Source organism: Anopheles bellator, chromosome 2 (genome assembly GCF_943735745.2).
Source record: "Anopheles bellator chromosome 2, idAnoBellAS_SP24_06.2, whole genome shotgun sequence".
In the NCBI taxonomy this organism is placed as follows: Eukaryota; Metazoa; Arthropoda; class Insecta; order Diptera; family Culicidae; genus Anopheles; species Anopheles bellator.
Window position 1 is genome coordinate 71,364,557 of NC_071286.1, and position 25,033 is coordinate 71,389,589.

Sequence of the window (25,033 nt, forward strand, 5' to 3'; positions counted from 1 at the left end):
GTAAGTAGTACTTTATTGAATAAAAAGGAAAACTCTCTGCTTCACACGCTCATATCAACATTACATTTCGGCGCAGAGGTTAAACTTCGCGCGATTCAGTTCAGCTCGTGGGCAATAACACTGTTGGGGCCAATTCGTATGCGGGTGCAGCTTGGGCGACGTCTCCTCAAGGGCACATGTCTTCCTCCATTGTTTTACTCAGCCATTCCGCTTCGGCGGCGCCAATCTTTTCAATCAGCCCATTCACCTGGTAGCAGATGCTTTGAATTTGTCTGTCCCACTGTGGCAACACTTCCCGGGCTGCAGAAATCGAAAGAATATAGTAAAGCTCTCATCGTCGATTCTCCCCCCCTTGATGACTTACTCTCAAAGTGTACCACGCCGTCGATCTGATCGATGTATCCATTCATGCGACCCTCGGTAATCATCTGGCTAGCGATTCGTTCCGCCTTGGGCGGTGGAATCTCCAGCAGTGCACCGAGCTCCTCGAACGTGATGTTGTTGTACAGCTTGCTGGCCGACAGTAGGTTGTGCTCGAACACCGCCCGGTCAAGGATGGACGAACCGTCGAGTGTGCTCGCTTTCTGGTGCAGTTGCAACAGCGCTTCGAACTCTTGCAACTCCGACCGCCGGATGATCCGATCGAGATACATCTTCTCGAGGATCGCGTACGCCGGTAGATGCTGGCAGCGTTCGTCTTTGAAGAGCGTGGCCAACATGCGCGATCGCTGCTGGCCGGCCGATGCCAGAACGGTGCAGATGAGGGCCTTCTTCAGTGCCGTCATCCGTTCGCCTTCGTCGACGATCGTCCGGTAGGAGAGCTCGTTATAGCGCTGGGCGGCCTCGATAAACTTGCGCCGATAGTCCAGGACGCGGGCATAGCACACCTTGTAGAGGATCTGCAGCTTCTCGTCTTTGGTGTCGGCCTGCAGGATCGACGCACGGTTGATAAACGATTCCGCCTGAACCGGATCTTCGTCCTCGAGGAATAGCCGGGCGATTTTCAAGTACGTTTCGAGCTTGTAGTCCAACGAGTACGGTCTTTGGTGAAGTTGGTGAAGTAGAAAAGGCATACAATTAGTCAAATAATAGAACCCACCGAAATATTGGGGTCCGGTGAGTTTCGTCACTCACTTTTGTCCCGTCTCCAGCGGGATTCCACCGAGCACGTTGGCAGCTTCTTTCCAGTTCTGGTTGCGCTCGTAGATCTGCGCCAAGTGTTGCCGGATACTGGCAACCTGCTCCTCGAACGAAATGACCCGCGGTTGTACCTTGTCCAGCGTAAAGTGCGACACCGATTTGGAGATCTCGTCCGGTAGCTTCGTCAGCTGGATGCTTACGTCCGACAGTATCTGGCGCGAGATAACCAGACTTACATGCTCATTCAGAACTGGGGCGGGCGTAAGAGAAAGGATTAGTAGGATGCTTCAATTTTACACTCCGCCTGCCGATGGTCGGAAGTGCTTCACTTACTGGCTTCGATGAACTGCTTCAGTGTGTCCACTAGTTCCTCACCGGTGTTCAGCAGTATCTGGTCGAGAAGCTGACGGTACTTATCGGCTTGCTCCTTGTGAATGCCGGACGAGGTGGCCAGCACCACCAATCGATTACGCAGGGCGCTAAGCGTTACGGCCATGGTTTACACTCCGTTTAATGCCTTGGAGATGCGTTCGCGAAATTCTGCGATCAAAACACTCTTTGTTTGAAACATGTCAAATCTGTCAATCTGCGAAGCCCTTTGGGAAAGGCAACGAAATTAGCCGGCAATTTCCTTTCGGTGAGTGCCTCTCGAGTGCGATGAGTGACCGTGGTGAGTTTCAGGCCGGTTCCGCTCATTTTGCCAATTTCGTGAACCTTCGATTCGATTTTGATTGCATATTAAACGGTAGTTACTAGGTAGGTCTTGCGAAAGTGTATTAAGTTAAGTAGTGATCAGTTTAGACATCTAGTGACAGAAAAAGATCGCTTGCCAGATTCAAGAGATAGTTTATTCAATCAATATATCCCACCAAAGCGTAAGTCGGTCGGAACGATTTCAATCTTTGCGAAATCCGCTTCCCGCGTGTCGCACAAAGACGACAGAAAGCGGCGCCTATTTTGGGAGAGTGCTTTGAAAACAACTCGCTTTCGCTTTCGATAATCTTTCTAGAGACTAACAAATAACCATTTCGCTTTATTCTACCTGGCCTTTGTGCCGTCTTTTGTCGCAATGTCTTGTTTGCCCTCCCGGCAGTTGAAGCGAGCACGTGTGTAGCGATTTGCGTCATTTTTTGTCTTGCCCGCGCCGTTCGATTGTTCTTTCGTAGGCGATTGTTCCCAAATTTGGAGCATAGCCACTAATTGTTATGTTTGCTCGCTTTCGAAAAGCGCGTTGAGTTGATATGCCATTTCGGTATTTCGAGTTAACGCAAGCAAACGCGTGTTTTAACACAAAGACGCAGACGCAAGCATTCAAACGATAAAACTGGCTTGGCTTCTCAGTGCCTTTGGGCGGCTTGTTGGATGCGTGTTTTCATGATGCTCTCTCTGTTCCATTCGTGCTGTTTTCCCGTGGCTCGCTTTGAAGTTTTTTTATGTGGTTCTTCCTTATGTGATTCTCGATTTATTCAATATTGTAGCATATTAGTAGGTAGTAGGAAAGGCAAGGAGAGAGCTCCTTGCCCCGATGGTTTAATATTTCTTAAAACGTTTCAACTACACCACCACTACCCACCACACTCACACACACGACGCACACAGACGGTCTTCTGGCGCAGGCTGGTCGCAGGAACGATCCCAGAACAGGGTGGGCGGGACTAACGGGCGCAAGAACACAAAATACGACGCTCGCTCGTACGGATGGCGTGGGCACGGCCAACACACACCGTCCTTTACTTCCTTCGCCTGCTTCCCCCTTAAGCCTCCAGCTCCAGCGCGATGCCGAGCTTGTGGCCACCAGCGTTGAAGTTCTTACCATCGACCAGCGTAGACAAAGTCAATGTGACTCCTGATTGTGGGTTAAAAAGAGGTACAAAAAGCCATTAGTTGAAGGCATTTTTGGCAATAGCCAAAACTGTCCGAAAACAAGCCGCATACCATCACGCAGCTTCTGCTGATAGCCGAGACCAATCTGGCTCTGGTTGTTAACCTTGGCGCGCACGCAAGCATCCTTGTCCAGATCGTACTTGGCGCCCAGACCGAACTTGGTCGCGTTCGAGCCGCTAGCCCACGATAGCTGAACGGCGGTCTCCAGACGATCGTTGCACCGCTGGTAGATCAGACCACCGAACTCGCGCCCATCGTTGCTGCGGAGAGAAATGGGATTTTAGAGTGTCATTTTCACCAACCCGATGGCATTCACACTTACACATTGGTGTGCAGCACAAAGTCGCCGGCCGAGTAGCCGACAGCGAAATTGTTGGCGGTAATTTTCGACTTCTGCGAGTCAAATGCAACCTGGTAGCCGGCCAACCAGCCCTGGTAGCTGGCGACGCCGGACGCATTGACGAGCGGACCGCTCAGGTCGACGTTAAAGTCAGCGTCAACGCGGACACGATCGTGCGTGTAGGCAGTCTTGAAGCGTCCCGTTTTGCTTCTGTAAGACAGAGTGATAACGGGTTCGTTATTACCGGACGTGGCCAGTTTGTGGCGATATTTGAAGGAAAAGCCGCAGCTCAGCCGGCGACCACCGCGTTCCCTCCGCACGTACCCGGTGTGTGGCACGAACATGCCATCGAAGGACACCTTCAGCCCCTTCACCAGCTGATTCTCGACCGATACCTCCGAAGTGAGCGTGTTGTCTGTGTTCCACTTCTCCGAGAAGTTCAGCCCGTACTCCTTCACCTTGTACTTGGTCTCGAGCGAGCCGAACACCTTGCCGGTGTCCTGGTTCGAGTGGCCGCTCGTGCTGAACTCCACGCCCGAGTTGGTCTTCGTCTTGACGTCCAGCTTCCACAGACCGAAGTGGTAGCCTCTGTTGAAGACATCGCGCGCCTGCTTGCCAAGATCGGAGTACGACGGTGGTGCCATCTGCAAAGAAGTTGAAAGTTAAATCGCATCATAGTACACATTGAGCTGTTGGAAAACACTTCCGCATCCTGCGAGCAGATTTGCTAGACAAGGCCGCACTAGGCCAAGGCTCCTTGCAAGAGAACGGACGTACCGTAAACATCGAACGATTGCCCCTGAGAGGCCAAAACGCGACACACGCCTTGGTTCGCGAGGTTCATCATACAAACCGAAGGTAGAACCCTAAGCAAGGGCTAAATTTAGAAAACCATTTTAACCAACAAGGAGCTGCCAAGAAAAAGGCGTGTTCGATCGCTTGACTGCTGATTGTCCGTCAGTGGGGGGGCAAGCGATTACCAGTTCTCGTGTGCCCGTCGTCTACATCTCAGTTGTTATTTACATTCAACCTCGTGCTATCAACAACAAAACCGACCATGTTACCGGGGAATACGAAAGGCTGAGGCAGAGTGATAGAGACGCAAGCCACGCAAGAGAAAGTTAATTGAACCCTGTTGGTAGGTGTTACAGCAGCAGCAAGAGGACATTTGGTCCCTGGGCCACTCTGTTACAGAACTACGAAATGTCACACCATCTTCAAAATTATATCACATCATGAGGCATCATCTGATCCTTCTTAAATTGGCGACCGCGGGGCGCGCACTGTGACGACTTTGATTGTTTACCGACCCTGCTCTAAATGAACGTACAATATTTGCATTCCAGCGCAATCTTACAGCTCCGCCACCCGGGGCTCACTGTGATCGTCAACACCGAATCGGATTGCTCTGACTGATATCTCCTGCTCCGATCCCTTGATGACGTAACCAACGCGCGAGACACTAGCGCAAAGCGCGTGGTCCGATGAAGCTATCACTAAGCGCAGCCGGTTTACGGTAACGCTTCTCGCGAGACACACTGTAACCGGTGTACAAATGCGCCGGTGAATTTCATCAGCAAACTATCTTATCAAAAGACGAACCCGGGATGGGGCGAAAAAACTACAATTAAATAAGCTGATCCGCTAATGTAGCAATGGTTGTCCGCATTAGGGAAGGCCTTTTTTCCTCGGGGAAACTAATTTTGGGTTCCCGTTACATAATTCCAATTTCGCTACCCCCTCGTTGAACGCATACAAAACACATGACGGTGCTGGATTGCGGAGGCACGGGGCCCGGCCATGCAGCAATTGAACAATTTCAGTCCGAGCAGTGCTTTCGGGTCGTCGATTCAATCGTTGAGAAGAGGGTGCAGCCTATCTGGGGGCCATAACCGTAGCAATTATTGATAGGTTGGGGTTCTTTCTCAAGTACCAAGAGGCAGTGAGAAGTACTATAGCAGAGCGCCCCGTCTTTGGCGTGACGACACAGTGGGGCCAACACCGAAATCAGCCATGTTGAAATTTGATGGCGTTCTCTCTCTCGCTCTCTCACTCCCCGACCATTCACTGCGTACCGCGTGGAGAAGTTCTTGAAAGAAAATTCTGATAGCGGCCCCTTGTATCCACCAAACTCTTCCTTTTCCGTTTCTCGGCCAGATCGGGGCCCGACTGGAGAAAGCCTTTCTCCGATACACGCCAAAGCTGGTAAGCGGTTTTCTCTTACGAAATTTATCGATTGATTATGTAATATCGCGAATCGCACTAAATGCCGGCGGCGGCCGCAGATTTCACACTTTCCGTACTCTTCGTCGACAGGAATTGGGTGCAAAATTAGAACGCAGTAGACCCAGCTTGTTGAGGCGGACAGGGTGGCACTGGGCGGGGACGAATTTCCTTCTTGTTAAGGAGCTGAGGACCGAGCGCATCGACGATTCGGCTCCCGTTGCGCTGTGTGTGGTCCTTTCTTGCGAAGATCAGCCACAAATGAGGCGAATTGACGACGTTGGCCGGTCGGCGCCTACTTACTATTTCAAAGTGCGAGTGATGTCAGTTGCAAAAACGGGAGGAACACCGAGAAAAATCTCTTTTTCTTTCACTAATGTTAGCGAAAATGCCACGAAGAGCAAGGATACGCACGGAACTCGGCGACGGAACGTTCAAAACTGACCAAAGCTTGGTGTGAAAATTTTCGCGTGGTGACTTTGGCCGTGGCGAGTTTATTGTTTGCCTGCGCAGAGTTCACTCACGTGGCATGAGTGACCGTGCCGTGTCAGAACGTTCCTTGAGGGCGCTCGAGGTGAAAAAGAGGCTTCTGTAGATTTCAAAGATAAGCGCACAAAGCGTTTACCTATTAATGGCAGGATAGTCGCTTCCGCTTCCCTTGATAAATGAGGTCTCATCCATTTTCTCCGCCATGAATATTTAAAAGGGCGCCAGCTTAAGGCTCGTTCAGTGGTTTCGCACAAAGTAACAGTCAGTTAGCGACGATGGAAGCCGTTCAGTATTTTAGACCGTTTTTCAACCTCTTCTACCACTACCGGATCGAAGGGCAACATTTCAAAATCAACGCACAGCAGCATAAATTGTTTATCGTGAAATGTGCCCTAATAATGACGCTGTGCGTGTTGGCAGCATTTTGCGCACGATCGTTTGCCGATCAAATTATTCCCAACCGAAGCTGCATCAATCGAATGATCAACTGGCTCTGTCTTGGTTCGGCGCTTGCCGCCAGTTTTATGGTAACTTGGGAAAGTTTGGCCTCCAGCAAGGAGGAATCCCGCATATGGGACAACTTTAACGGAATCGAAAATATGTTGCTTGTGGGTGACGGTTCCGCGGAGGAAACCATTTTTCGTCGCTTCAGCCGCATGTACAGTGTAATGTTTTATGCGTGGTTGGTACAGATTGTGCTCGTCGTGTGGCTGATGATAATGGACAGTGGAATGGACATTGAAAACTTGCGCTACTTTATACTAATTTTCGAAATCCTTAGCACAGTCGATAGTGTGAAAATGCTGCAGATTGTACTGTACGTGCGCATTTTGACCGCGTATGTGCATTTGCTGGCCAATAAAATTAAACACGTGACAGCGTGTGTTAATCAGGAAGCAAGTACGGAATACATTCACGAGCAGTTGCGCCTGGTGAGCAAGTGCTATTTTGCCTGCATGAAAGTGTTCTGCATGATGCAGGATCAGTTCGGTTGTAGTCTTTCTTTTATGTGTTTCAAGTACAGCATAGCCTTGTGGAACGAAATCTATTGGACCGTTTATCGCTCCGTCCTGGACCGTTCTTTCCGATGTAAGCTTCGTCGAGAAACGGTATTTATCGCCATTTGAAAGCGCAACTAAAGATCGGGTACTTCTCGTTCATTTCAGGGTACTGTCTCAATATTGTTCCTTACCATTTCGTCTTCATATACTTTACCTGGGCTTGTGAGCAGTTCTATGCGGAGATCCACAGTTTATCGCGTCTGATTTACACGATAAATATAGACAAAGTAGAAACGTCCGTGCGCCTGAGGATTCAACAGCTACAACTACTGCTAGACTACAAGGTCCTTTTCTTTCACACATTTGGCATATGTCTCGTGTCGTACAAACTCATCGTACAGGTAAACACGTGCTCAAGCCGGCCAGATTTTGGGCAATTGCCTCAATGTTTACTTTTATTTTCAGTACTTCATATCCGGAATAACGAAGGTTTCTTTCATTGCACAAATTCTAATCGATTTCTCCTACGACTGAAAATCAGGACCTGGCGTCATCGATTGGCCATATGAGTGTTATTCGCTATCTTTGAATGCTTCAAAATAAACAGATTAAATGTTAGTGTGCATGATTTTGCATTATCGTTCAACCGCCGGACGATTTGAGTTGAAATCGAGAGCTGTCACGTGCGTGGTGTATTTGGTTGAAATGTCAGTGGTGAAAAACGTTTTCACCACCGGTCATGCTTTACTTCAAAATGAGATCAGATTCGCATCAAACGCAAAACGCAAGTGGTTCTGTGATTGCCTCTGAAGTCGAAGACTTTCTGGATGGATGATTCATAATTCTCCATCGTTCGCTGTTTATTAGTTTTGTTTTTTCGTTTGCTTACGCTCGCGCTGTTATCGTACTATTTATATTTTCGGGATATTCCATCGCAACCGACCTTGCATCAGAAAAGTCGCTTTGCCCATTCAGGCAGCCAAACAAGTAAGTACGTGTTAGAAGCAAAACATCCGAAGGCGTATTTCTTTTTATAATATTTTCTGTAGCTTTCACCAAATGCTGGTCGGTGGGATCGAAATCGTACGCACCTCCTCAGCATACAATACGCCCTTATTGTGCCGTTTGCACAATCGAAGGGTTTGGGATGTTCTGCGTTCTGCGTGCTTGCGACAACCGTGTCAAATTTTCTTTGTTCCTTGAGCGGATTGCAGTTCGGAGAAAGGTTTTCTGTGTGCTCCTGGCAAGATCACCATGAAGTGTTGGGTGTTTTGGCGTGTTGTTATTCGGTTTGTCTTCCATTGATTGCCGATTTGATAATAATCTATCTTCAAATCATTTTATACTACCGAGGCCTAACTTTGTGTGGAGGCGCTTGAGCCACTTGGAAAGTCTTCCTCCACCAGACAGGGTGTTCCACACGCTACTACCAACGACGACCACTAAATGCAAATAATGTGATATTTCTGCTTCATTTTCCATCCGTAGCCATGTTCGGGAAGAGGAAAGACAGCAACGATGGAAAGCGGATGCCATCGGGCTCGTCTCATGTTCCGTCCGTCGAGAATGGACCCAGCCGGCCAGCTTACGTCATCGAGCGATATGCCGCATATTATCCCATGAATAACCGGCGCCGTGGAATGGCCCTCATATTTTCGCACTACAAGTTCGCTGTTCAGCACCAAAATCTTCCTGCTCGGGAGGGTAACGAGGTGGACTGTAGGCGGCTGACCGAGACACTGCAGATGTTCGGCTTCGACGTGCATATCTACCGGGACCACAAGCTGGAGGAAATCAAAGCCGTAACGAGAAAGGGTAAACGATTGCTGCGAAGTGTTTAGATTGTGTTAGTTCCATTTTGCTAATTGTTCTCGTATAATCCCCGTAGTGTCGCAGATGGATCACAAGGATAACGATTGCTTGCTGGTGGCCGTGCTGACCCACGGCGAAGACGGGGACATCATTTTCGCACACGACTGTGCGTACCAGTTTCCCGTCATCTGGAGCCAGTTCACGGCAGATAGCTGTCCTTCGCTGGCCGGGAGGCCCAAAATTTTCCTCATTCAAGCGTGTCGCGGGACGCACCTGGAAACTGGCGTGAAGGTGCAACGCGATGGCATCGCCCGATACAGCATCCCGACGCACGCCGATTTCCTCTTTGCGTACGCCACCATCCCGGGTTTTATGGCGTTCCGCAACACGAGCGATGGCTCGTGGTTCATCAGCGAACTCTGCAATGAGATGCGCGACAATGGCCTCAAGTACGACTTTCTTACGCTGCTCACATTCGTCGCCCAGAAGGTTGCCTTCGAGCACGAATCGGTCTCCAATCACCAGGAGTTCAATATGCGCAAGCAGATGCCGTGCATAGTGTCGATGCTGACGCGGGTGCTTCTGTTTAACTCGGTTTAGTTTAGACGTACCAAGCACCACCACCAGTTGCATTAGTCAACCATATACCATTTTACCATTAGCTGTCGGAAAAGTTTTAGTCGTAAGGCCTCAGGTCTCTTGTTTCCTACTCATAACGCGCTACCTCATAGTATGCGCTTTGCGTTGGTATTGCGCTGCAAAAATTATTTATCGACGTAAGGGTTTATTTAATTTATTTTTCTCAATTAACCAAAACACTTGCTCTGGTGCTGATAATTATTTATACACAGAATTTTGAGACGAACCCAAATTATTCCATTTTAACCAGAACGCATTTTAGGAAGCTTTATAAACGTTCCCAGAATCACAGATTTAGTATCGCCGAAACTATTAATTTAGTTTGAGTTTTGCAGCATTTATTCATTTGACTCGAACATCGAGAAAGAACAGAGCAATCAAAAAATGAAACAAAATAATTTAACCTTTTTTAACATATTTATTAAGATGTACTACCAAAAACCAGTTCATTATTTTCCCGCAAAATATTTCTTACGTGTACAGCACATACAATCCGATCTAGGCTCAAATTGTACGCTTTCGGTGTAACTTGAAACTTGTGTTTTATTTGCATAATCAAGCTAACTTTTAACTAGCAAAAGCTTAGAGTTAAGGAAGCGAGTGTTGAGACTGTCTTCGAAAAGAACAGACACGTTCGTGGTTCTTAGCTATCGGAAGTTAGAAAAGTGATAACGGGATTTGCGAGTCCCAAAAACCTGCATGTGTTCGTGCATTTTTAATCCAGCCATTCGTCGTTTGTAGGGCTGTTCACTTTACGACTGAAATAAACGCAACAAAAGAAAGCAATCTTAGGAGAAATGCTCTGTTTTTGGATGTTTTAGTTTAAAAAATGTTAAATCACTAGTCATCTGTATCGTTAAAGGTATGTTGTGTCAACGCAGTAGGCTATCATATTTGTAGTAGCCCATCTCGAGGATAGCAATTTGTTTTCCCTGTTCCCGTAAACATTGTAACCCGTTTGACATACATGAGCTTCACAGAGGAGGTCAGATTTTAAACACCCGATTCCCAACGCCCACCCATCTGTCTCGAGAGGTGAGAAAATGTTTAATCATAATAAATATCACTCCAATCACACTGAAGAGCAGGAGCGAGCAGTTCACAGGATAAGCCCACAGCCGAAGGAGTCGCCAAACTTTTAAAGCTTCAAGCTGTTCAAGCTGTTCAGCTTTCGTGCTTTCGCTGATTGCTGAATCTGCCCAGGTCTAAACTTGAAAGTCGTGCTTTTGAAAAGATGGCTCTACCTGTCAATGTGAACTTCCCAGTTTTGCTGTTTTGGTCTCACTACCTTGTTTTGACATCAGGTAACTGCGTTCAGGTCGAGAAAAAATTAAATCAGTTTGCAACCGATCTTTGGAAGGGTTACACCATGTTAGCTTTTGTGCCTGAAAATGACGTTTTGCGGCGATTATGATTTTTATGCTTTATGCTTCGGCTCCGATCGTTGACTCGATCGTCGCGAGTTTCATTCCGCTTTCAGCGTTCGGGCGTTCAGCATCGTTCCGGTTCGTGGGCTGAGACGGCTACCGAAAGCAGCAGGTAAACTGCTGCTGCTGAAAACCTGCTGGCCGCTGACGCTACGGTTGCTGCGTAACCCATCCAGGCGTTTCCACGTAGACAAGTGTTCAATTTAATTAGTATTCCGTGGCGCACGGTGCCCGTTTCCGCCGTGGGCTCCAGACAGGTTGCGCGTGCAGTGTGTGTTGTGCTGGTGTGTGTTCCTTGTTCGCGTCATCCCGTGGCCCGCGTGATCTCATGGATCTGAGCTCCGAACGGGAAAGCTCATTTGCATAGTGCGAACGGGGAATTCCACAGCCTGCTGCTAGTTTTCGTCTGTTCGCCAGTGTGCTCCCAGTGAGTGGTAGTGCGTGTCGTCGAAAAGTCGTTCCTCCGACTTCACGGTCGCTTCGTTGCCAACGACGGGGAAAGGGCGAAGAAAGCCCCACGGCGGGATGGACCGATCCGGCGCTTCGAGTGGTGTTGGTGAACCGAGTGACCGCAGTGCGTCACCGAACGATGCAACCGGAAGGGGCACCGGAAGCAATGGAACGGCCACCGCCGTTCCCGCGGACTCCACGCAGAAAACCACCAACTGGGTGAAGTTCGAGGAGGAAGGCAACCCGGACAGCAGCAGAAGCAAGGTGTGTCTGTGTTTGTGTGTTTGTGTTTGTACGGCGGGGGAAATTCCTTTCGTTTGCTTTTGTTTCTCTTTCTTTCAAATTCCTAAGCAGCAAGCGACGAACCCCGCGCGCGTGGAGCTTTTGGTGCCCCTCACCCCTTGTAGCCACTCATTTTATGCTTTATGCTCCCGCTCGGCGCTCTATTGCGCTTTTGTTCGTCTTCCTTCGGCCGGTGGACAATTGATTAAACAAATTCAACACCTGCCTGCCCTTGCTGTGGCCCAGCCACTCTCAGGCGCCGGCTGTTTTCGGGAGGGCGGAATGTTGCGCCACCCCCCACAGAGGGAGGTCCACGGCTCCAAGTGTCATTTGTCCGACGTTCGTGCAGCGCCGTTGTCTCTTTTAGCTCTTTTTTCCCCAGCCCCTTTGATGGGAGCCAACTGAATGGGGCCGTTGGAACAGTGCCGTTCCATTTTCGTCTCAATCGAAAGGGCATTGAGACCTTTTGAAACATTCCCACCACTCCACCACTGAACAGCAAGTGAACAGTTTTGAGAGCTTCCACCGCCTGCTGTGGTTGTATTTTTTACATTTCTGGCTCGCTAAACGGAACGCACCCTAGAGTTCTCGGAAATCGAAATGGTGAAAAATGGAAGCAGCCCACTGTTGGAACACGTGTTCCGAATGGTTTTTATTTATTTACACCACATTGCGGTAGACGTAGCAATTCTCGGTTTGTGGATGTGTGCTGCGCCGGCACAATGAACGGTGTCCGGTTTGCGGTGTAGTCACCCCCCCCCTGGGGTGACAACATTCCGGCGGCTGTCCGGTGACTTCGGTGGAAGTGGTCGTTTAGTAGGTCACCTGCTTCTCAGTGCGCGCGCTCGGCTCGTGTCGTTTCGGTGGGTTCGTATTTCTGTTCCCCTCGTACGCACGCTTATGCTTTATTGCCATTTAATCGCTGGACACATGTCGCTATGCTCCGCAGCGGGGCACGGTCACGTGTGTTATGTTGATATGCGTCTGCACGCTTCATCGGCACAACAAATGCCAGCGTAAAGCTGTCCCGCGGCCCAAGGTGTGTCCGTCGCGGCTCTTGGGGGTGGTTTTGCACTTTGTCCAGATTTTGCGTTCAACAACAAGCATTACCCCACGTGAACCCTGTGACAAAGGCTTTGTGTTGCTTCTGTGCCGGGGGCTTACGTTACACGCTACACATTACACCGATATCGAATTTCTCTGTTCAAGTGGCACCGAGATCACTAGTTGCCGAGCCGCTGAGTTGGCCAGAAAGAGATGATGTCACATTTCGTGGAATACGCTGGTGAGCCACCCAACTCCCGGCTCGCAAAAGATAAAATTCCGGTTGTAAAACATGCTCTGGTTAATGATGTTGACACATCGTCTCGACGTTACCAGCTCATTATGGTGCCCGAAGCATGGTCAAGTCCTTAGTTGAATTAGCTTAAGTGCGACAGCAATTAGCCGATTATAGAGAACGTCTAGGGGATGCATCGGTTCGACTGGAAAATAGCTCTAATTTAAGAGTTAAGTAAAGCAGGAATGATGCTGACGGTTTGGCTCGCCAGTAAACATTCTAATAGAAATACTCATTAGTATTGGACGGTGTTAAATTGCTGTTGCTTCACTATGGGCCAGAGAATTGAGAAACGTGCCGAGATAAAAACCAGTTGGCGGTTGGCACAATTTTTTGTAATGATTTGACTTCCAATGAGGCACACTTACCAATTCATTCAAATTGATGTCAACAACGGCACCAAAAAAACACCGCGGCGGCCCCACTTTACCGACAATAAGTCCTTTGTTTTCGCGCCGACATTAACACTAATAATGTTGCCCACCAGATGCAACCAAATGGAAACGGGCCGTGGCGCTGTTTTTGCTTCTCTTTCGTAAGATTAGGGCGCGCGGGGCCAACGGAAGTGTGACTCAGGTCTCCTCCCGCGGCCCAAGATGTTGCGCTTAGCTGCACGTTCTTTTGCCCGTCACCAGCACGGAGATAAGATACCAGGCCGTCAGATCGCTCAGACCGTAGGAAAACACCAACACCCGTTTGGGGACAAGGGAAGCTGCGGGCCTGCGGCTGCTCGGTTGGTGGAGGATAATGAGATGTGGCATCTGCCTGCATTTAATCCCTTTTTATTTGCATTTATATTGAAACGGGGTAACAGAATCACTTGTTGATCAGTTGTCTTTATCGGAAAAGGAATATTTACGTTATTAAAAAATGGAGATAAATTTAAGCAAACATTTAAATAAAAATTGCTTCCAATGTTTAGTCACCATCGCCCTCGCTACCGGCACCTCCGCCGGCCGGTAGGCAAAATGCGACCACGTCCGCCACCCGCCCAGCAAGCACACCGGAAGTGGCCCCACCGGCCGTCCTGCCCACGGAGACGGTCCACGTGAATCTCGAAGTTCGCTCACCGAGCACAACACCAAAGCAGCAGCCGCCGCAAACATCACAGCCCTCGGGCCACGGCAGCGTGGCATCATCGCCCGTCTCGAGCGGACTGAACAAAACATCACAACCGGCCGTTATCGACATTCCGAAGCAATCGGTGAACGTGGTGCAGCCGATACAGTCCATGCGCACGATCGAACTGTCCACGGGGCGGGTTCGGGAAGGGTTCGGTAAGGCGCGACAGAACCATGCATGATAACGGCTGTCGATTTTATCCATCGGAACCATTGTCCAATTTCAGCGAACGGTGACGTCATCGTAACGCTACTGCCCACGAACACCCGGTGGCCGTGGATCACTCCGGCCGTGTTCCGGCCCGAGCTCGTACCGGAGGAATTGATGGCTCAGGGGCTCACGGTAGGCAGCCAGAGAGATGGATGGACGTGTAATTTCCTTCAATAATAACGCATCTTTCGTTGGCCTTTCCAGCTAACGGTCGAGGAGTATGTGCACGCAATGGAAACTCTGGTCAACGACTATCGCTTCACACTGTATAACATCTGCTACAAGCGTGTCCTGATCGTGTGGATAGTGTTTGCATTCGTCGTCCTGATCGGGCTGCTGTTTTCCGGCATCTACGGCATCACGCTGTTCTCGCTCGGTGTCGCGTGGCTGTTCTTGAACGCGGCCGCCATCTTTCTGTGCATGTGGGTCAAGCTGAAGCTAGCACGTGGCCTCGAACGGTGTATGGCCCGCGTCAACAAGCAGCTGATCCGGCACAAGATTCTGCTAGCGCTCGACGATCGTGGCCACATCTCGTGCCACAAGGTCAACCTCTGCTTTCTGTACTTCGAACCATCGCAGTGCATCAGCTACCTGAACGAGTTTATTGAGCGGAGCGAACAGAACGGAAACACGATCGAACCGGGCTGGGAAAGCCGGCTCGATGTGACCACGAACGATATCGTGATCCAGGGTGCCAACACGACGCGGCTCTCGCGGAAACAGGTAAGGGCTTTCTGTAGGGTGGTTTTTCCCTTTTTTATTGGGTTTTTTTCCGGTGGCATTCGGTGTCGATCGATGTGCTTCGTTTCTCTAGCATTGAGTTCCATTTTTATGTTTGGTAGTTCTTGTTGATCGTGAGAGTGGTTTTAGAAAGCACACCAAGAGGTAGAGCGCAGAGTGTACAGATTAAATATTCTTTTCTTTTTCCGTCCCGTTTGCGTGTGTCTGTGTGTATTTGGCCCTGCGCCGGTTTGTTTGTGTGTCTGGTGTGGTTGTTTATGTTTCGATCCTTCCGCCACCGACGACGACGGGACCGCCACCGACTGCGACAGGGACGAGCGGAAGGCATCTTCTTGCGGTATCTGCAACGTTGGGCGAAGGATTACCTGCGCCGGCGGTTGGACTGGACGATCGAGGAGAACGCCATCGTGTCCGCTCCGCGCCACCTGCCAACGGCTTACTGTCCCTGCCAGTACGCGGAGGAGCTGATGCTGCAGAAGAAACCGAAGGACGATCCGCGGCTCTGCTGTGCCTCCATGCGCCAGCTGATGGCACGGGTTGGGTTTCACGTCTAACGTCCCGCGACCGGACCACAAGGTGTTAGTTAGCAATTAGTACAAAACCGAAAACCCCCACGTACCAGGAGTGCCTTCTTGACGTCGATAATATTTTAGCGTTAGGAGACGCGGCCAGCCAATTGTTAGCAAAGTCAAGTTTGTTTTATAGATGTGTGTGCGAGTGTATTATTCCGTTTTTTAACTGGTGAAGGGATCGTAGACATAAGCCGGAGAAGGTCGAAGTTGTTTTGTTCAATAATGTTCTGCCCGCAACATGGTTCCCCAAACGAGGGAGTACTTAGTTGGCCGTAGATCCCGCATGCACTGCTTCGAATCGTACCTGGAGAAGCTTCAGACCGTATTTTGCCCTTGGTACAAGCTTACGGCAGTAGCAGACCCTTAACCTCTTGCTCTGCTTTTTTCGCTATCGTTTGCTCTTGCGATAGAAGCCGAGGCCAATCCTTGGCGCGCTCTGTCTCAGGCTTATGAGTAGCACTTTAGCCACTGTATCCTATCCTTTCCGGCTTCTACTGCATTCCCGTCCTGATGGTGTCTCGAAACCGACCCTTCCGTTGCAGGAACGTGGAATGTTGCTGCTGCTGCGCTACGCATCCCGCTGGGGCAATGAAGCGATACGGGGCCTAATCGACGTTACGCAGCACGAACCGGCCCGCCACTGCCGGCAGTATCAGTGCCCCTGCCAGTACGTAGAGCACCACTTGAAATGCAAACCGCGAGGCAAGTTACGCATATTTCATCTCTTCTACTGGCTAACGGCTTCGGAACAGTATGGCTAGATTCTTTCCCCGCTAGTGGTGCAGCCCTTCCTTTTGGGTGCTACTTTCTTTCCCTATTTTCCGCATTGGGTACGGTTGAACGCTTCGCAGGTAATCTAATCCGCCTGGCTAACTGCTGGTACATTGCAGAGGTACTAACCTAACACTAATCGGGCATGTAATGACCATAGTGGGAATTGGGATCCAAATAACGCGACTGGACGTTATCTTAATAAAATCCCGCGATTGGAGCAGTGTGTGGATCTAACAACTTATCTGAATCTCGTAGCCAACGTACTTAGTACAAATAAACCCATGCACACACTCAGAGGGACCCGCAGGCCTTAAGACAGGGGAGAAGATCTTGCAAATGGCAGCTACTATCTAGTGCAGGTAAATAGGTGTATCGAATCCGTCCACACGAGCTTCTATTGCTGTGCCTAAGGGACCGGTCCAGGGACCAAGCAGTTTCGATGAGGTTGAGATTGTTTTATTTTATGTGTTTTGTTTGTTAAAGGAAGCAACAAAAGTATTTTTGCGCCTGAGCTACATGTGGTTCGCGAATGTTATTTAAAAGCAAAACCAAACGCAAAAAAGACATTGCCTTGAAGATCGAATTGAGGAATTTTAATAAATTAACAAAAAATGCCTCCGCGGAATACAAATGCCCGTTTGCTCGGGGCGTCCATATTTCGGGGCTTTATGTTGGAGTGTACAAAAAGCTAAAGCAATGATCCGAAATGCACGATCGCTCGTTGTCCTGCACTAACACCGTAGACAAACTATTCTCACACGTGGTGTTCTTACTAAAGTCTCTCCTTTGGCCAGCGTTTCTTTTCGATTAAGTTTTCCTTTCCTAAAACCCCGCCCTGGTGTGGTTCGTATTTAGTGGATTTCGCTCGGTACCCATTGTCTGTGGTAAGTTACTAACAGGCCGATGTTTATGCGTAACAATAGACTCGTTGTTCTACCGGTACTGATCATACGGACAATCCTGTGTTTTTGTTCCATTTCGTAGGGTTACGCACGCTCTCTCCTGTCAATTCTTATCCTCATTACTAGGACGACCCTACGGGAACTGTAAGCCCCATTACACCTCTTCATGCGAAATGTCCCTCCCGATTTGGCGCAAAAGCAAAACCCCCCTTTTGAGCGATCGATGGCAACACATTGCACCGAAAGATAGTGTCTAATATCGGTTTGTTCGTTCGTGGTCACCCTTTAAAAATTTAAATAAAATACATATTTTACCCATCTTTTCCACCGCAATGTTTGCCATTGTTTGACTAACGACTTAGCGACAAACCTTTGTTTGGATATCCACAAATTAAAGCTCCCTCTTCACAAAGAATACTTAAGGAATCATTAACCTCGATCGATCGCAGGCTCGTTGTTCACTAAGTCAACTAAATCGATGTATTTACCTCTTCCTAGGATATCCGTGCAGTTGTTGTGCGTTAGTTTCCGATCCCCACTATCAGTACAGCTACTGAGCACAATGCATGCCAACGGGTGCGCACGGGTGTCACGCAGAGCACAGCGCGAACGCGGTGCAATAGAATTGAATTCCCCAAACCGGACCCAACCTCTGTAACTGTTCATAACCGTGTTGTGCGTGTTTGTGTGTCGTTCTTGGCCGCGTTGCACGATCATCCAGCAAATGCAATGCGCGGGCGCGCGGTCTCTGGTACTAATGGAGTTGGGGCTTATGAGCATGGAACGTGGTTAGAGGCGGACATGTTGATAAGATTGAAGAGAAAACCCAAAGTCAACCATTACTCTCAACATTCCATTCGCCCAAATTGTAGGATACCCGTGGAAGTGGCTTTCGCCGATCTGTGGACAAGTTTACCCGAACAACTAAAGACACAGAGCACCATCACATTCCTCCCTCGTTTGGTGTGGACCTTAAAGCAATAAAGAGCGAAAGTAATTAGGTTGTAGCTTAGCGTTTTATTTTACCAAATATAAATAAAATACTTTCAACCAACTTTGCGTGTCGCTGCCGTTCCGGTTCCGAAAACCCTATCCGTTCATGGTAGTGCGCAGCCGTTCCAGATCGTGCTCGAGCTGGTGCTGAATGCCGTCGCAAGCGGCCTGCAATTCACTTTCCGTATGCTGCAGCTTTTTACACATTTCCTCCAAACTATGCTTGATGTGCTGAAATTCGAGGTGGTCTTCCAGCGTTGCTTCGAACAGTTTCCACCAATCGTTTATGTTGGCCTCACCCGACTGGTCCGAGCCTTCGGCCGGTCGTCCCGTCGCAGTCGCACTGGTTGGTGGTTTCGTTTCGTGGTACAACTGTAGATCCTCCAGCATCTGCTCTTCGGTCGGCGGCTTTGGCAGTGGAGCCGTGGTTTGTTTCGTTTTCCGGAACATTTCGTATGCTCCGAAACGTATTCGTGGTAAGTTGGAAACAAATGTTTACTGCAATGTTTACGTTCAGCGAATCGGTGTGGAGCTGTCAAACTGCGAGCCGAAGTTTATAGCCCATGGTTCAGAGGCTTGGTGCGTTATGTTTTTCAAGTTTGAACCGACGGGTTAGTAACGGCCGTTAAGCTAAAGTTAAGCTATTCAATTTGTGTGTCAAACAATAGTTTATTCTTTAAGTTGGGTAATTTACATTATCGTCGGATTAGATTATGGCATGGAATGGAAGCGGACGAACACAATCCGCTTCCGACGGATGGTCGCAGTAGTCTTTCGCAATGTTCCAGTGAAGTCCGTCGGGGCACTCCATCTCGACCTTTTCGCCATTGAAGCATTTGTAAAACTTTTCACAGCTGGTCGAATGGGGAAAGGGAACCGGGTTGAATATGTCATCCTTTTCGGGGCATGTGGGCTCATCTTCCAAAGCATTTGTCGTTGCCGCAAGCACCGCCACTACCACTACCATCACTGCGCTAAAGACTGCAATTTTGAAAAGGCGTTAATAGCTTACGTTACTTGTTACTGCTTTAGGTTATTACCTTTCATGATTCTTAAATACGGCGATACGAGAGGCACGGCAAGTTGACTAACGCGTGGTAGAACTTTCTCCGTTTTATAGGCGCTTCGTGGGGCAATTGAAATCTTATCACGAAAGGCAAAGTGCTGATAAAAACCGTTAAATCAATCGTTTGTGTCAACAAATTGAGATTGGTGCGGAAAGTGAAGGGCATTCGTTTTGAAGTTGATGATCCCCCGTTTGCACTCGGCCTCGGCGCGGAGGATGTTGTAGTTCGGTGTTGAATCGCAAACATGAGCAAAGTTGTTCGCCTGTCGTTCGCACGATAATAAGCACGTTCAGTAAAGCGAAGTAAAGTGAGTGAAAATGGTTCACTTTCGACTTTGTCCGCCGAAGGGAGTATGTGAGTTAAGAAATGAAACCCGTCCCGACAACGACGAGATAATGCGGAGAAGCGTTTCGGGCGGAGAAAGAAATTATGTTCCGGCTTCCGAATCTACGCTCGCTCAGGCGACCAAAACGCATCGCATCAGGATCAGCCCGTTTTCTGGGGCGTAAGTGAGAAATTGGCCACCGCTGAAGGGAACGGTGTTTTACTGAAGTTTTTCTTTCTTTCCCCCCTGAAGCCGGTCCAAGAGGCACGATGGTACGACAAAACCCCGTTGTGTGCTCCGCCGTTCGCACTGAAGCACGCCATAAACAAGTTAGTTAGTCGACATATACACGCTTTGCATAACACAGGCGCGTTCGGTGGCGGCACCAGATTTGGCATCTGCATAAAATTTTATGCAAATTATCCTGCCCGGCTCCGGGAATCGCTTCTTTCTCTGCCGGCCGGCCGCCGCCGTGGCAAACTTTCTGCGCTCCGGTGAAACTCGTTAGCCTTTCGCGAGCGGAGGCGACTACACGCGCGGATCGGGTGGATCATCGTGAATCCGCGCGATTTGAACGCCCGATTCGGCCCGGTCCGGGCCTGAAGTTCGTCATAGAGGGAACCGAGAGCGACCAAGAATTAAGTCATCACCGTGCCGAATCTTGGCAGACGAAGACGAAGAACTTCTGGCGCTCGGTGAGGTTAAAGAGTTTCGCCGGAATTCTTTTCCCGCCAGGGAGTTCGCTCCCGCATCCCGGGTGTTAAGTGTTGTAGTTTGGCTCCGAAGACTCCAGATTGCTCTATTGGACGGGTTCTCTACGACCGGGAGCATGCTGTAGCGGGGCCGCACTGGGCTTTGATTGCAGAATTTATGGTGTGCTTACCGGCGCCGGCTCGATGCACTAATGGCGCACGGTGCCCGGAGTGCACTTTCAGCGAAAACTTGCACCGCGGTGCGCACCTTCGGCAGAAGAAGCTCTTCCGGTTCTTCGCTTCGAGTGGAAAGTGAGCAGCCCTCGGCTCGATAATGCTCGGCTGTTATTGCTGGGAAGTTTAACTTTACAGCTTTTGTTGCCAACTTTCCGAACGATGATACAACCGGGTGATCGGCTTTGAATGGAAGCTGCAAGAAATTAATTTAATGGAGCGTTATTTAATGCAGACGTTGTCTTGGTGCCATGAACTAGAAGCGTACCGAAGGATGTTTGTGTTTGGTTTTTCGATAAATGACGAGAGACTCCAGAAGTCCATCTGTTCTCACTCGATGCAAGTGTAAATTTCCCAACAGCTCAAAGTCTGTTGATTCGATGTACTTAGTAGCGGCAATAGATCGGATACTTTACCCAGCGTGGAGAGCGTCTATCAACCGATTGTGTATCTCATGAGAGCACCCGTTTTCCTCTGCAACGATGCAAAAGTTTCGGATATTGGTTAGTAAAGCGATGAAAAACGGTCAAATGGGCAACAATATTTCGCCTAAAAATAAAGTATTAGTTTGCCATCCCCAGGAGCAGCAGGAGCAGCAAGTAGCAGTGGTTGCAAACCGTAAATCGGATGCGCTGTAAACATCGGAAAGGTACACCGGCTTCGGCGTCGTGTGGGGCGATCACAAAACTCTCGAAATGCAAGAAAAAGGCCCCCCAAGTTGGTCTCCAGCGCCGGATGTTTACCCGAATCGTGTCTGGCCACTCGAGCGGCCAGAGATAACCTAGCCCTGGCCGGGGGGAGAAGGAAGAGAAAAAACGAAACGAACTCCACAATCTACCATCTGGGTGTCAGCAAACCACTTATCAGCCATGGTCACCGCTCTGGCCGATTTGGTTTCCTAGGACTCCGCCAGAGCACCGAAAGGAAATCAAGGCACGGGGAACGCTTTGGCTTGGCGATTCGTTATGAAACTTTCCACCCACACACGGTGCAACCCACTCGAGGTCCAGGCAAGGTCGGGTGCAAAGCGGAAAAAAGAGTCAAACCAAACCCGTCGAAGCAGCTGGTGCCCTCTGTGGAAGCTGTCAATATCTTCGTATCGGATGGGAACGCTCGCTGTTGGTGGTCAGTTTGTGTACCATCACGACCCCAGGACCGCACGATCCTGGGGCTTGGCTCTGTTGCGTTATGCTTTATGTGGCGAAGATAAATTTCGTTTTCCCATTACCATTGAGCAGACTCTGGCGTTCCCCAAAAACGACGGCACTTCCGGTTCGGAAGCAGACCTTCCGTAGCCATTATGTAAATTCGGACTCCTGCGTTGCCTTCGGGGTTCCTGTGGGTGAGTTATTAAATATCGACGGCCGTTTATTTCGATGATGATGAGGTCCGGTGCCGAAGACCGTGCTGTGTGTGTCTTTTTTGTCTTTCTTCGAATAAAGTTTGCGGCAAGGGCGCCGGTGGTGGTGCAAAGAGACAACGGTGCAATCGAACCCACATTCAAGCCGCACCGTACCGGACTGTCCCGAAACTTGCCCGGGTAACATATGGCAGCGAGAGGTTTCGAATGGCGGTGGTCTTTTCTTCGGTTTGTGGCGACTCCCGGGATGCATAAAAAACAAAGGATAATGGCCCACGGATCGTCCTCGAGCGGGGCGAGTTCACTAGCCGGATGTCCTCCGAGGGATCGAGAACCGAGACAGGGCTGCTGACCGGCTGCAGAAATCAATAACAAAAACCCCATTTATCAACTTTTTCACCATCTTCACACGGCGCCGTCACAAGACGGAGCCATACGGACCTTTTCGTAAACAATACTAAAGTAAGCGAATGACCAGTAGAATAATGTCCCTCCTCGATTCCGGAGGTGGTGTGGGGTGACCTTCCAACACTTCCGGGCTTTGGGAAAAGTGTACAGCAAAGTGCGGAGACACATGTTCGGGTGCGCCCTTTGACAGAAATATGGGAAAACTTTCCGTTTGTTATGATGTTCCGTTGTTTGGCCGTGATTTTGAGGTTGGAGTTCGTTAAGAGTGCGGCCATTTCTTGAAGTCAATTAATGTTTAATAATTGCGTTGGGTTCCATGTTGCTGTTGAGCGTATTAGTTGGGCCCTTCTTCCACGGTGGCCGTAACTAGTCGTTGAGTTATGGCTCGATTTGCGGAACTCATTATGTCGCTTCGTGAATTATGCTGCACAGGCATTTAATAGAAAGAAATAAAAAGGGGCGCATAATAATGCTTACATTGCCAGGCGACATTAACCGGAAACCGAGTAGTTCCGTCATTGTTACGCTACGTGCAGAGGGCCGTCCTCCGTCTATTGTGCCATTGGCGAGTGTTTGTACCTCACAGTATTGTTGTTAGTGAATCATGGTGGAAATGCTTTAAGTAAGCTCGTAGAACCCAAAGAAAACCCATAAGGTGCTTTCAGAGGGTGTAAACGTATTTTTCTCCGTCGTTTCCTGGAAAAAGGGCAGGACGAAAGGCAGCCATTCGCTCGGGTTTCAACGAAACATCAACAACGGGTTTTAGCATAATGCTCGCATATGGTTGCAGTGGCAGCGCCAGTGCCGACAGTTTTGGCCTTTACGGTTTCTGCGATGGTGGGCTCGCCTTTCGCCGGCCCGGACCCCGACTTCTTCAGAACGATGGAACGGTGACCCAAATTGTGCAATCCATCTTTGCAAGTTATCCATCATCATAATAATGACGTTTTTATGCATCGTTGCCACTGGCTTCTGCCGTTCGCTGGCACTTGTTTGCTTTACTCCACGAGATCCACCGTAACCGGCAGCAACAGCTTCGGTGGCTGCAGGAAATGCACATTGGTCCTAGGGCCTAAGAGATCTTTTCTGCAGCAGCGATGCTTCGCTTACCGGAACGCTACACGGTGGAGCCCGCAGAATAAGCGTGGCGTATCGGGTACTCGGTTCCTCCATTTGCGACGAGCTTGGGGATGAAAATGATTTCGCTTAGTCAAACAGTATCAGAATAGGTCGATGGTCGATTGTGTCGACGGGCAAGTGGAAGAGAAACAAGCGTTCGATTTTCTTTGAGCAGGGAAAGCATTTTCCTTTTAATTTTCAATATGTATTTGTTTCCCCGTGAATGCGGCCGATTATTGTCAGCATCTTTGCCGATCGTTGCCTATGCGGTCCATTCATCGCCTTCATATGCTGACGAGAATTGTCGTTTGAATCTGTGTGCGATTGAATAAAATTGATGGCAACGGAGGAGAAACTGCATTCAAAAGTCCATTAAAGGTTCGACAGCGATAAGAGTTTGAAAGGAGCCAGGGCTCATCAGTTATCATTAGTTTGCCCCCCGGATTCCGTTCGCATTAGTGAACGATGATGCTCTGGCGGTTTCGTAATTGTGCGCCGGAAGATTCGCCTCGGACCATCCGATGGGGCGTAGGAAGGCAAGGGTTCTACGTTCTTGCGTGGAACTGCAAGTTTCGCTGCGTATTGCATTAGTGCAACTAACAAACTGCAAAATGGTCGGTGCGTGTCTAATGATGCAGCAGCTCCCCGGTGCGATGGGTCTCTATTGTTGTGCCGACCGGAAACGCACATGAAACTGATTATCGGCCGGATGTTCCCAACTGACTCGAAGATCTTGATGGGACGCGTTAACCCTTATCCGTTGCCATCCGAGCTCGGCGAACGCTTTATTGTTAACGTGTCGATAAATGAAGTCCGACGTTTGTGGAAAGTTATGCGAAAAAGGTATTTTCCGTCTCACATTTTGGTATCCATTATTTGAATGATTGAAGCAATGTTATAGTTTAGCGAAAATTAAGATAAAGAAGTAAGTGTTGTAATCATAAAAAAAATATTGGCTGCTTCTCGCAGCAACATCAAATCACAACATCTTGTCGTTTGACTTTCTCGGATAAACATTTTCCTACCTTTCATCCAGTTCCTTTCAAAAGTAAAGGGGCTGATGTAAGAAAGCGAGGTGTTAATGGTTCACTGCAAGTTGCGTGGCGTTCAATTTACATAAATTAAAATCAGTCCATAAACTTGACGCGCCCGATGTACCTTTGCCGAAAGTCAAACTTGCCTGTAACGACGGACCGACGGCTCATTGTGGACCGTTCCCCCTTCAGATCCGCGCAAATAACTTACGCTCAATGTTTAGCACTCCATCAGCATCTGTATTTCGTGAACCCCTGGCTTGGGCTCCGCTTCGGGCAAACCCAAGAGACTTCTGAATCTTCCGTCGAAGCGAGAAATGTTACTAGCAATTTGGCGGGCCACGCAGCAGAGTCAAAGCAAGTGCCGCACTTCAAGTCGATGGATGTCACCTCGCGGAGAACTCCGGAGAAGTCTCGTGCGACGTCGCTTATTTCGGTCTCGCCATAAATTGCG

At 49.2% G+C, this 25,033-nt stretch overlaps 6 protein-coding genes across 9 annotated transcripts; 3 read left to right on the plus strand and 3 right to left on the minus strand.

Moving 5' to 3' along the window:
• Nucleotides 1-3: 3 nt before the first annotated feature.
• LOC131210033 (COP9 signalosome complex subunit 4) lies at nt 4-1,662 on the minus strand. The gene is made up of 4 exons (XM_058203219.1): nt 1,474-1,662; nt 1,135-1,390; nt 365-1,041; nt 4-300 (listed from the first exon to the last, which is right to left on the minus strand). The coding sequence occupies exons 1-4, from the start codon at nt 1,634-1,636 to the stop codon at nt 167-169; spliced, it is 1,230 nt and encodes a 409-aa protein (XP_058059202.1). The 5' UTR covers nt 1,637-1,662; the 3' UTR covers nt 4-166.
• A 308-nt stretch (nt 1,663-1,970) lies between these two features.
• Nucleotides 1,971-6,038, minus strand: LOC131211082 (voltage-dependent anion-selective channel-like). Of its 2 annotated transcripts, XM_058204435.1 has the most exons (5): nt 5,891-6,038; nt 3,689-4,008; nt 3,347-3,574; nt 3,076-3,284; nt 1,971-2,986 (listed from the first exon to the last, which is right to left on the minus strand). In XM_058204435.1, exons 2-5 carry the CDS (start codon nt 4,006-4,008, stop codon nt 2,895-2,897), a joined length of 849 nt encoding a protein of 282 aa, XP_058060418.1. In that variant the 5' UTR covers nt 5,891-6,038; the 3' UTR covers nt 1,971-2,894. The 2 variants fall into 2 exon arrangements, with proteins under 2 accessions (XP_058060418.1, XP_058060417.1); XM_058204434.1 differs by having other exon boundaries at nt 3,347-4,008.
• Nucleotides 6,039-6,351: 313 nt separating this feature from the next.
• Nucleotides 6,352-7,611, plus strand: LOC131207975 (uncharacterized). Its single transcript, XM_058200613.1, has 3 exons — nt 6,352-7,165; nt 7,243-7,478; nt 7,543-7,611. The coding sequence occupies exons 1-3, from the start codon at nt 6,352-6,354 to the stop codon at nt 7,609-7,611; spliced, it is 1,119 nt and encodes a 372-aa protein (XP_058056596.1).
• A 255-nt stretch (nt 7,612-7,866) lies between these two features.
• LOC131209302 (caspase-like) lies at nt 7,867-10,294 on the plus strand. The gene is made up of 3 exons (XM_058202339.1): nt 7,867-8,064; nt 8,566-8,892; nt 8,966-10,294. Exons 2-3 carry the CDS (start codon nt 8,568-8,570, stop codon nt 9,487-9,489), a joined length of 849 nt encoding a protein of 282 aa, XP_058058322.1. The 5' UTR covers nt 7,867-8,064; nt 8,566-8,567; the 3' UTR covers nt 9,490-10,294.
• A 1,101-nt stretch (nt 10,295-11,395) lies between these two features.
• On the plus strand, nt 11,396-18,337 carry LOC131206931 (uncharacterized). 3 transcript variants are annotated; one of them, XM_058199534.1, is made up of 6 exons: nt 11,396-11,669; nt 13,949-14,303; nt 14,375-14,490; nt 14,563-15,081; nt 16,214-16,373; nt 18,220-18,337. In XM_058199534.1, exons 1-6 carry the CDS (start codon nt 11,481-11,483, stop codon nt 18,273-18,275), a joined length of 1,395 nt encoding a protein of 464 aa, XP_058055517.1. In that variant the 5' UTR covers nt 11,396-11,480; the 3' UTR covers nt 18,276-18,337. The 3 variants fall into 3 exon arrangements, with proteins under 3 accessions (XP_058055517.1, XP_058055516.1, XP_058055515.1); XM_058199533.1 differs by lacking the exon at nt 18,220-18,337 and having other exon boundaries at nt 16,214-17,228; XM_058199532.1 differs by lacking the exon at nt 18,220-18,337 and having other exon boundaries at nt 15,411-16,345.
• Nucleotides 18,338-18,436: 99 nt separating this feature from the next.
• Nucleotides 18,437-18,790, minus strand: LOC131207976 (uncharacterized). The gene has a single exon (XM_058200614.1). The coding sequence runs from the start codon at nt 18,788-18,790 to the stop codon at nt 18,437-18,439; it is 354 nt and encodes a 117-aa protein (XP_058056597.1).
• Between the last annotated feature and the right edge of the window lie 6,243 nt (nt 18,791-25,033).

Bases quoted from the DNA above. Each gene is read 5' to 3' on its own strand.
- LOC131207975 (XM_058200613.1), top strand. From the start codon at position 6,352: ATGGAAGCCGTTCAGTATTTTAGACCGTTTTTCAACCTCTTCTACCAC. The intron at 7,166-7,242 runs GTAAGCTTCGTC...CGTTCATTTCAG, and splicing joins CCTGGACCGTTCTTTCCGAT to GGTACTGTCTCAATATTGTT. The intron at 7,479-7,542 runs GTAAACACGTGC...TTTTATTTTCAG, and splicing joins CGTACAAACTCATCGTACAG to TACTTCATATCCGGAATAAC.
- LOC131207976 (XM_058200614.1), bottom strand. From the start codon at position 18,790: ATGTTCCGGAAAACGAAACAAACCACGGCTCCACTGCCAAAGCCGCCG.
- LOC131209302 (XM_058202339.1), top strand. From the start codon at position 8,568: ATGTTCGGGAAGAGGAAAGACAGCAACGATGGAAAGCGGATGCCATCG. The intron at 8,893-8,965 runs GTAAACGATTGC...TAATCCCCGTAG, and splicing joins CAAAGCCGTAACGAGAAAGG to TGTCGCAGATGGATCACAAG.
- LOC131210033 (XM_058203219.1), bottom strand. From the start codon at position 1,636: ATGGCCGTAACGCTTAGCGCCCTGCGTAATCGATTGGTGGTGCTGGCC. The intron at 1,391-1,473 runs GTAAGTGAAGCA...CGCCCGCCCCAG, and splicing joins GAAGCAGTTCATCGAAGCCA to TTCTGAATGAGCATGTAAGT. The intron at 301-364 runs GTAAGTCATCAA...CGATTTCTGCAG, and splicing joins CGGCGTGGTACACTTTGAGA to CCCGGGAAGTGTTGCCACAG.
- LOC131206931 (XM_058199532.1), top strand. From the start codon at position 11,481: ATGGACCGATCCGGCGCTTCGAGTGGTGTTGGTGAACCGAGTGACCGC. The intron at 14,304-14,374 runs GTAAGGCGCGAC...GTCCAATTTCAG, and splicing joins GCGGGTTCGGGAAGGGTTCG to CGAACGGTGACGTCATCGTA. The intron at 15,082-15,410 runs GTAAGGGCTTTC...CGACTGCGACAG, and splicing joins CGCGGCTCTCGCGGAAACAG to GGACGAGCGGAAGGCATCTT.
- LOC131211082 (XM_058204434.1), bottom strand. From the start codon at position 4,008: ATGGCACCACCGTCGTACTCCGATCTTGGCAAGCAGGCGCGCGATGTC. The intron at 3,285-3,346 runs GTAAGTGTGAAT...TTCTCTCCGCAG, and splicing joins TTTGTGCTGCACACCAATGT to CAACGATGGGCGCGAGTTCG. The intron at 2,987-3,075 runs GTATGCGGCTTG...ACCCACAATCAG, and splicing joins TCAGCAGAAGCTGCGTGATG to GAGTCACATTGACTTTGTCT.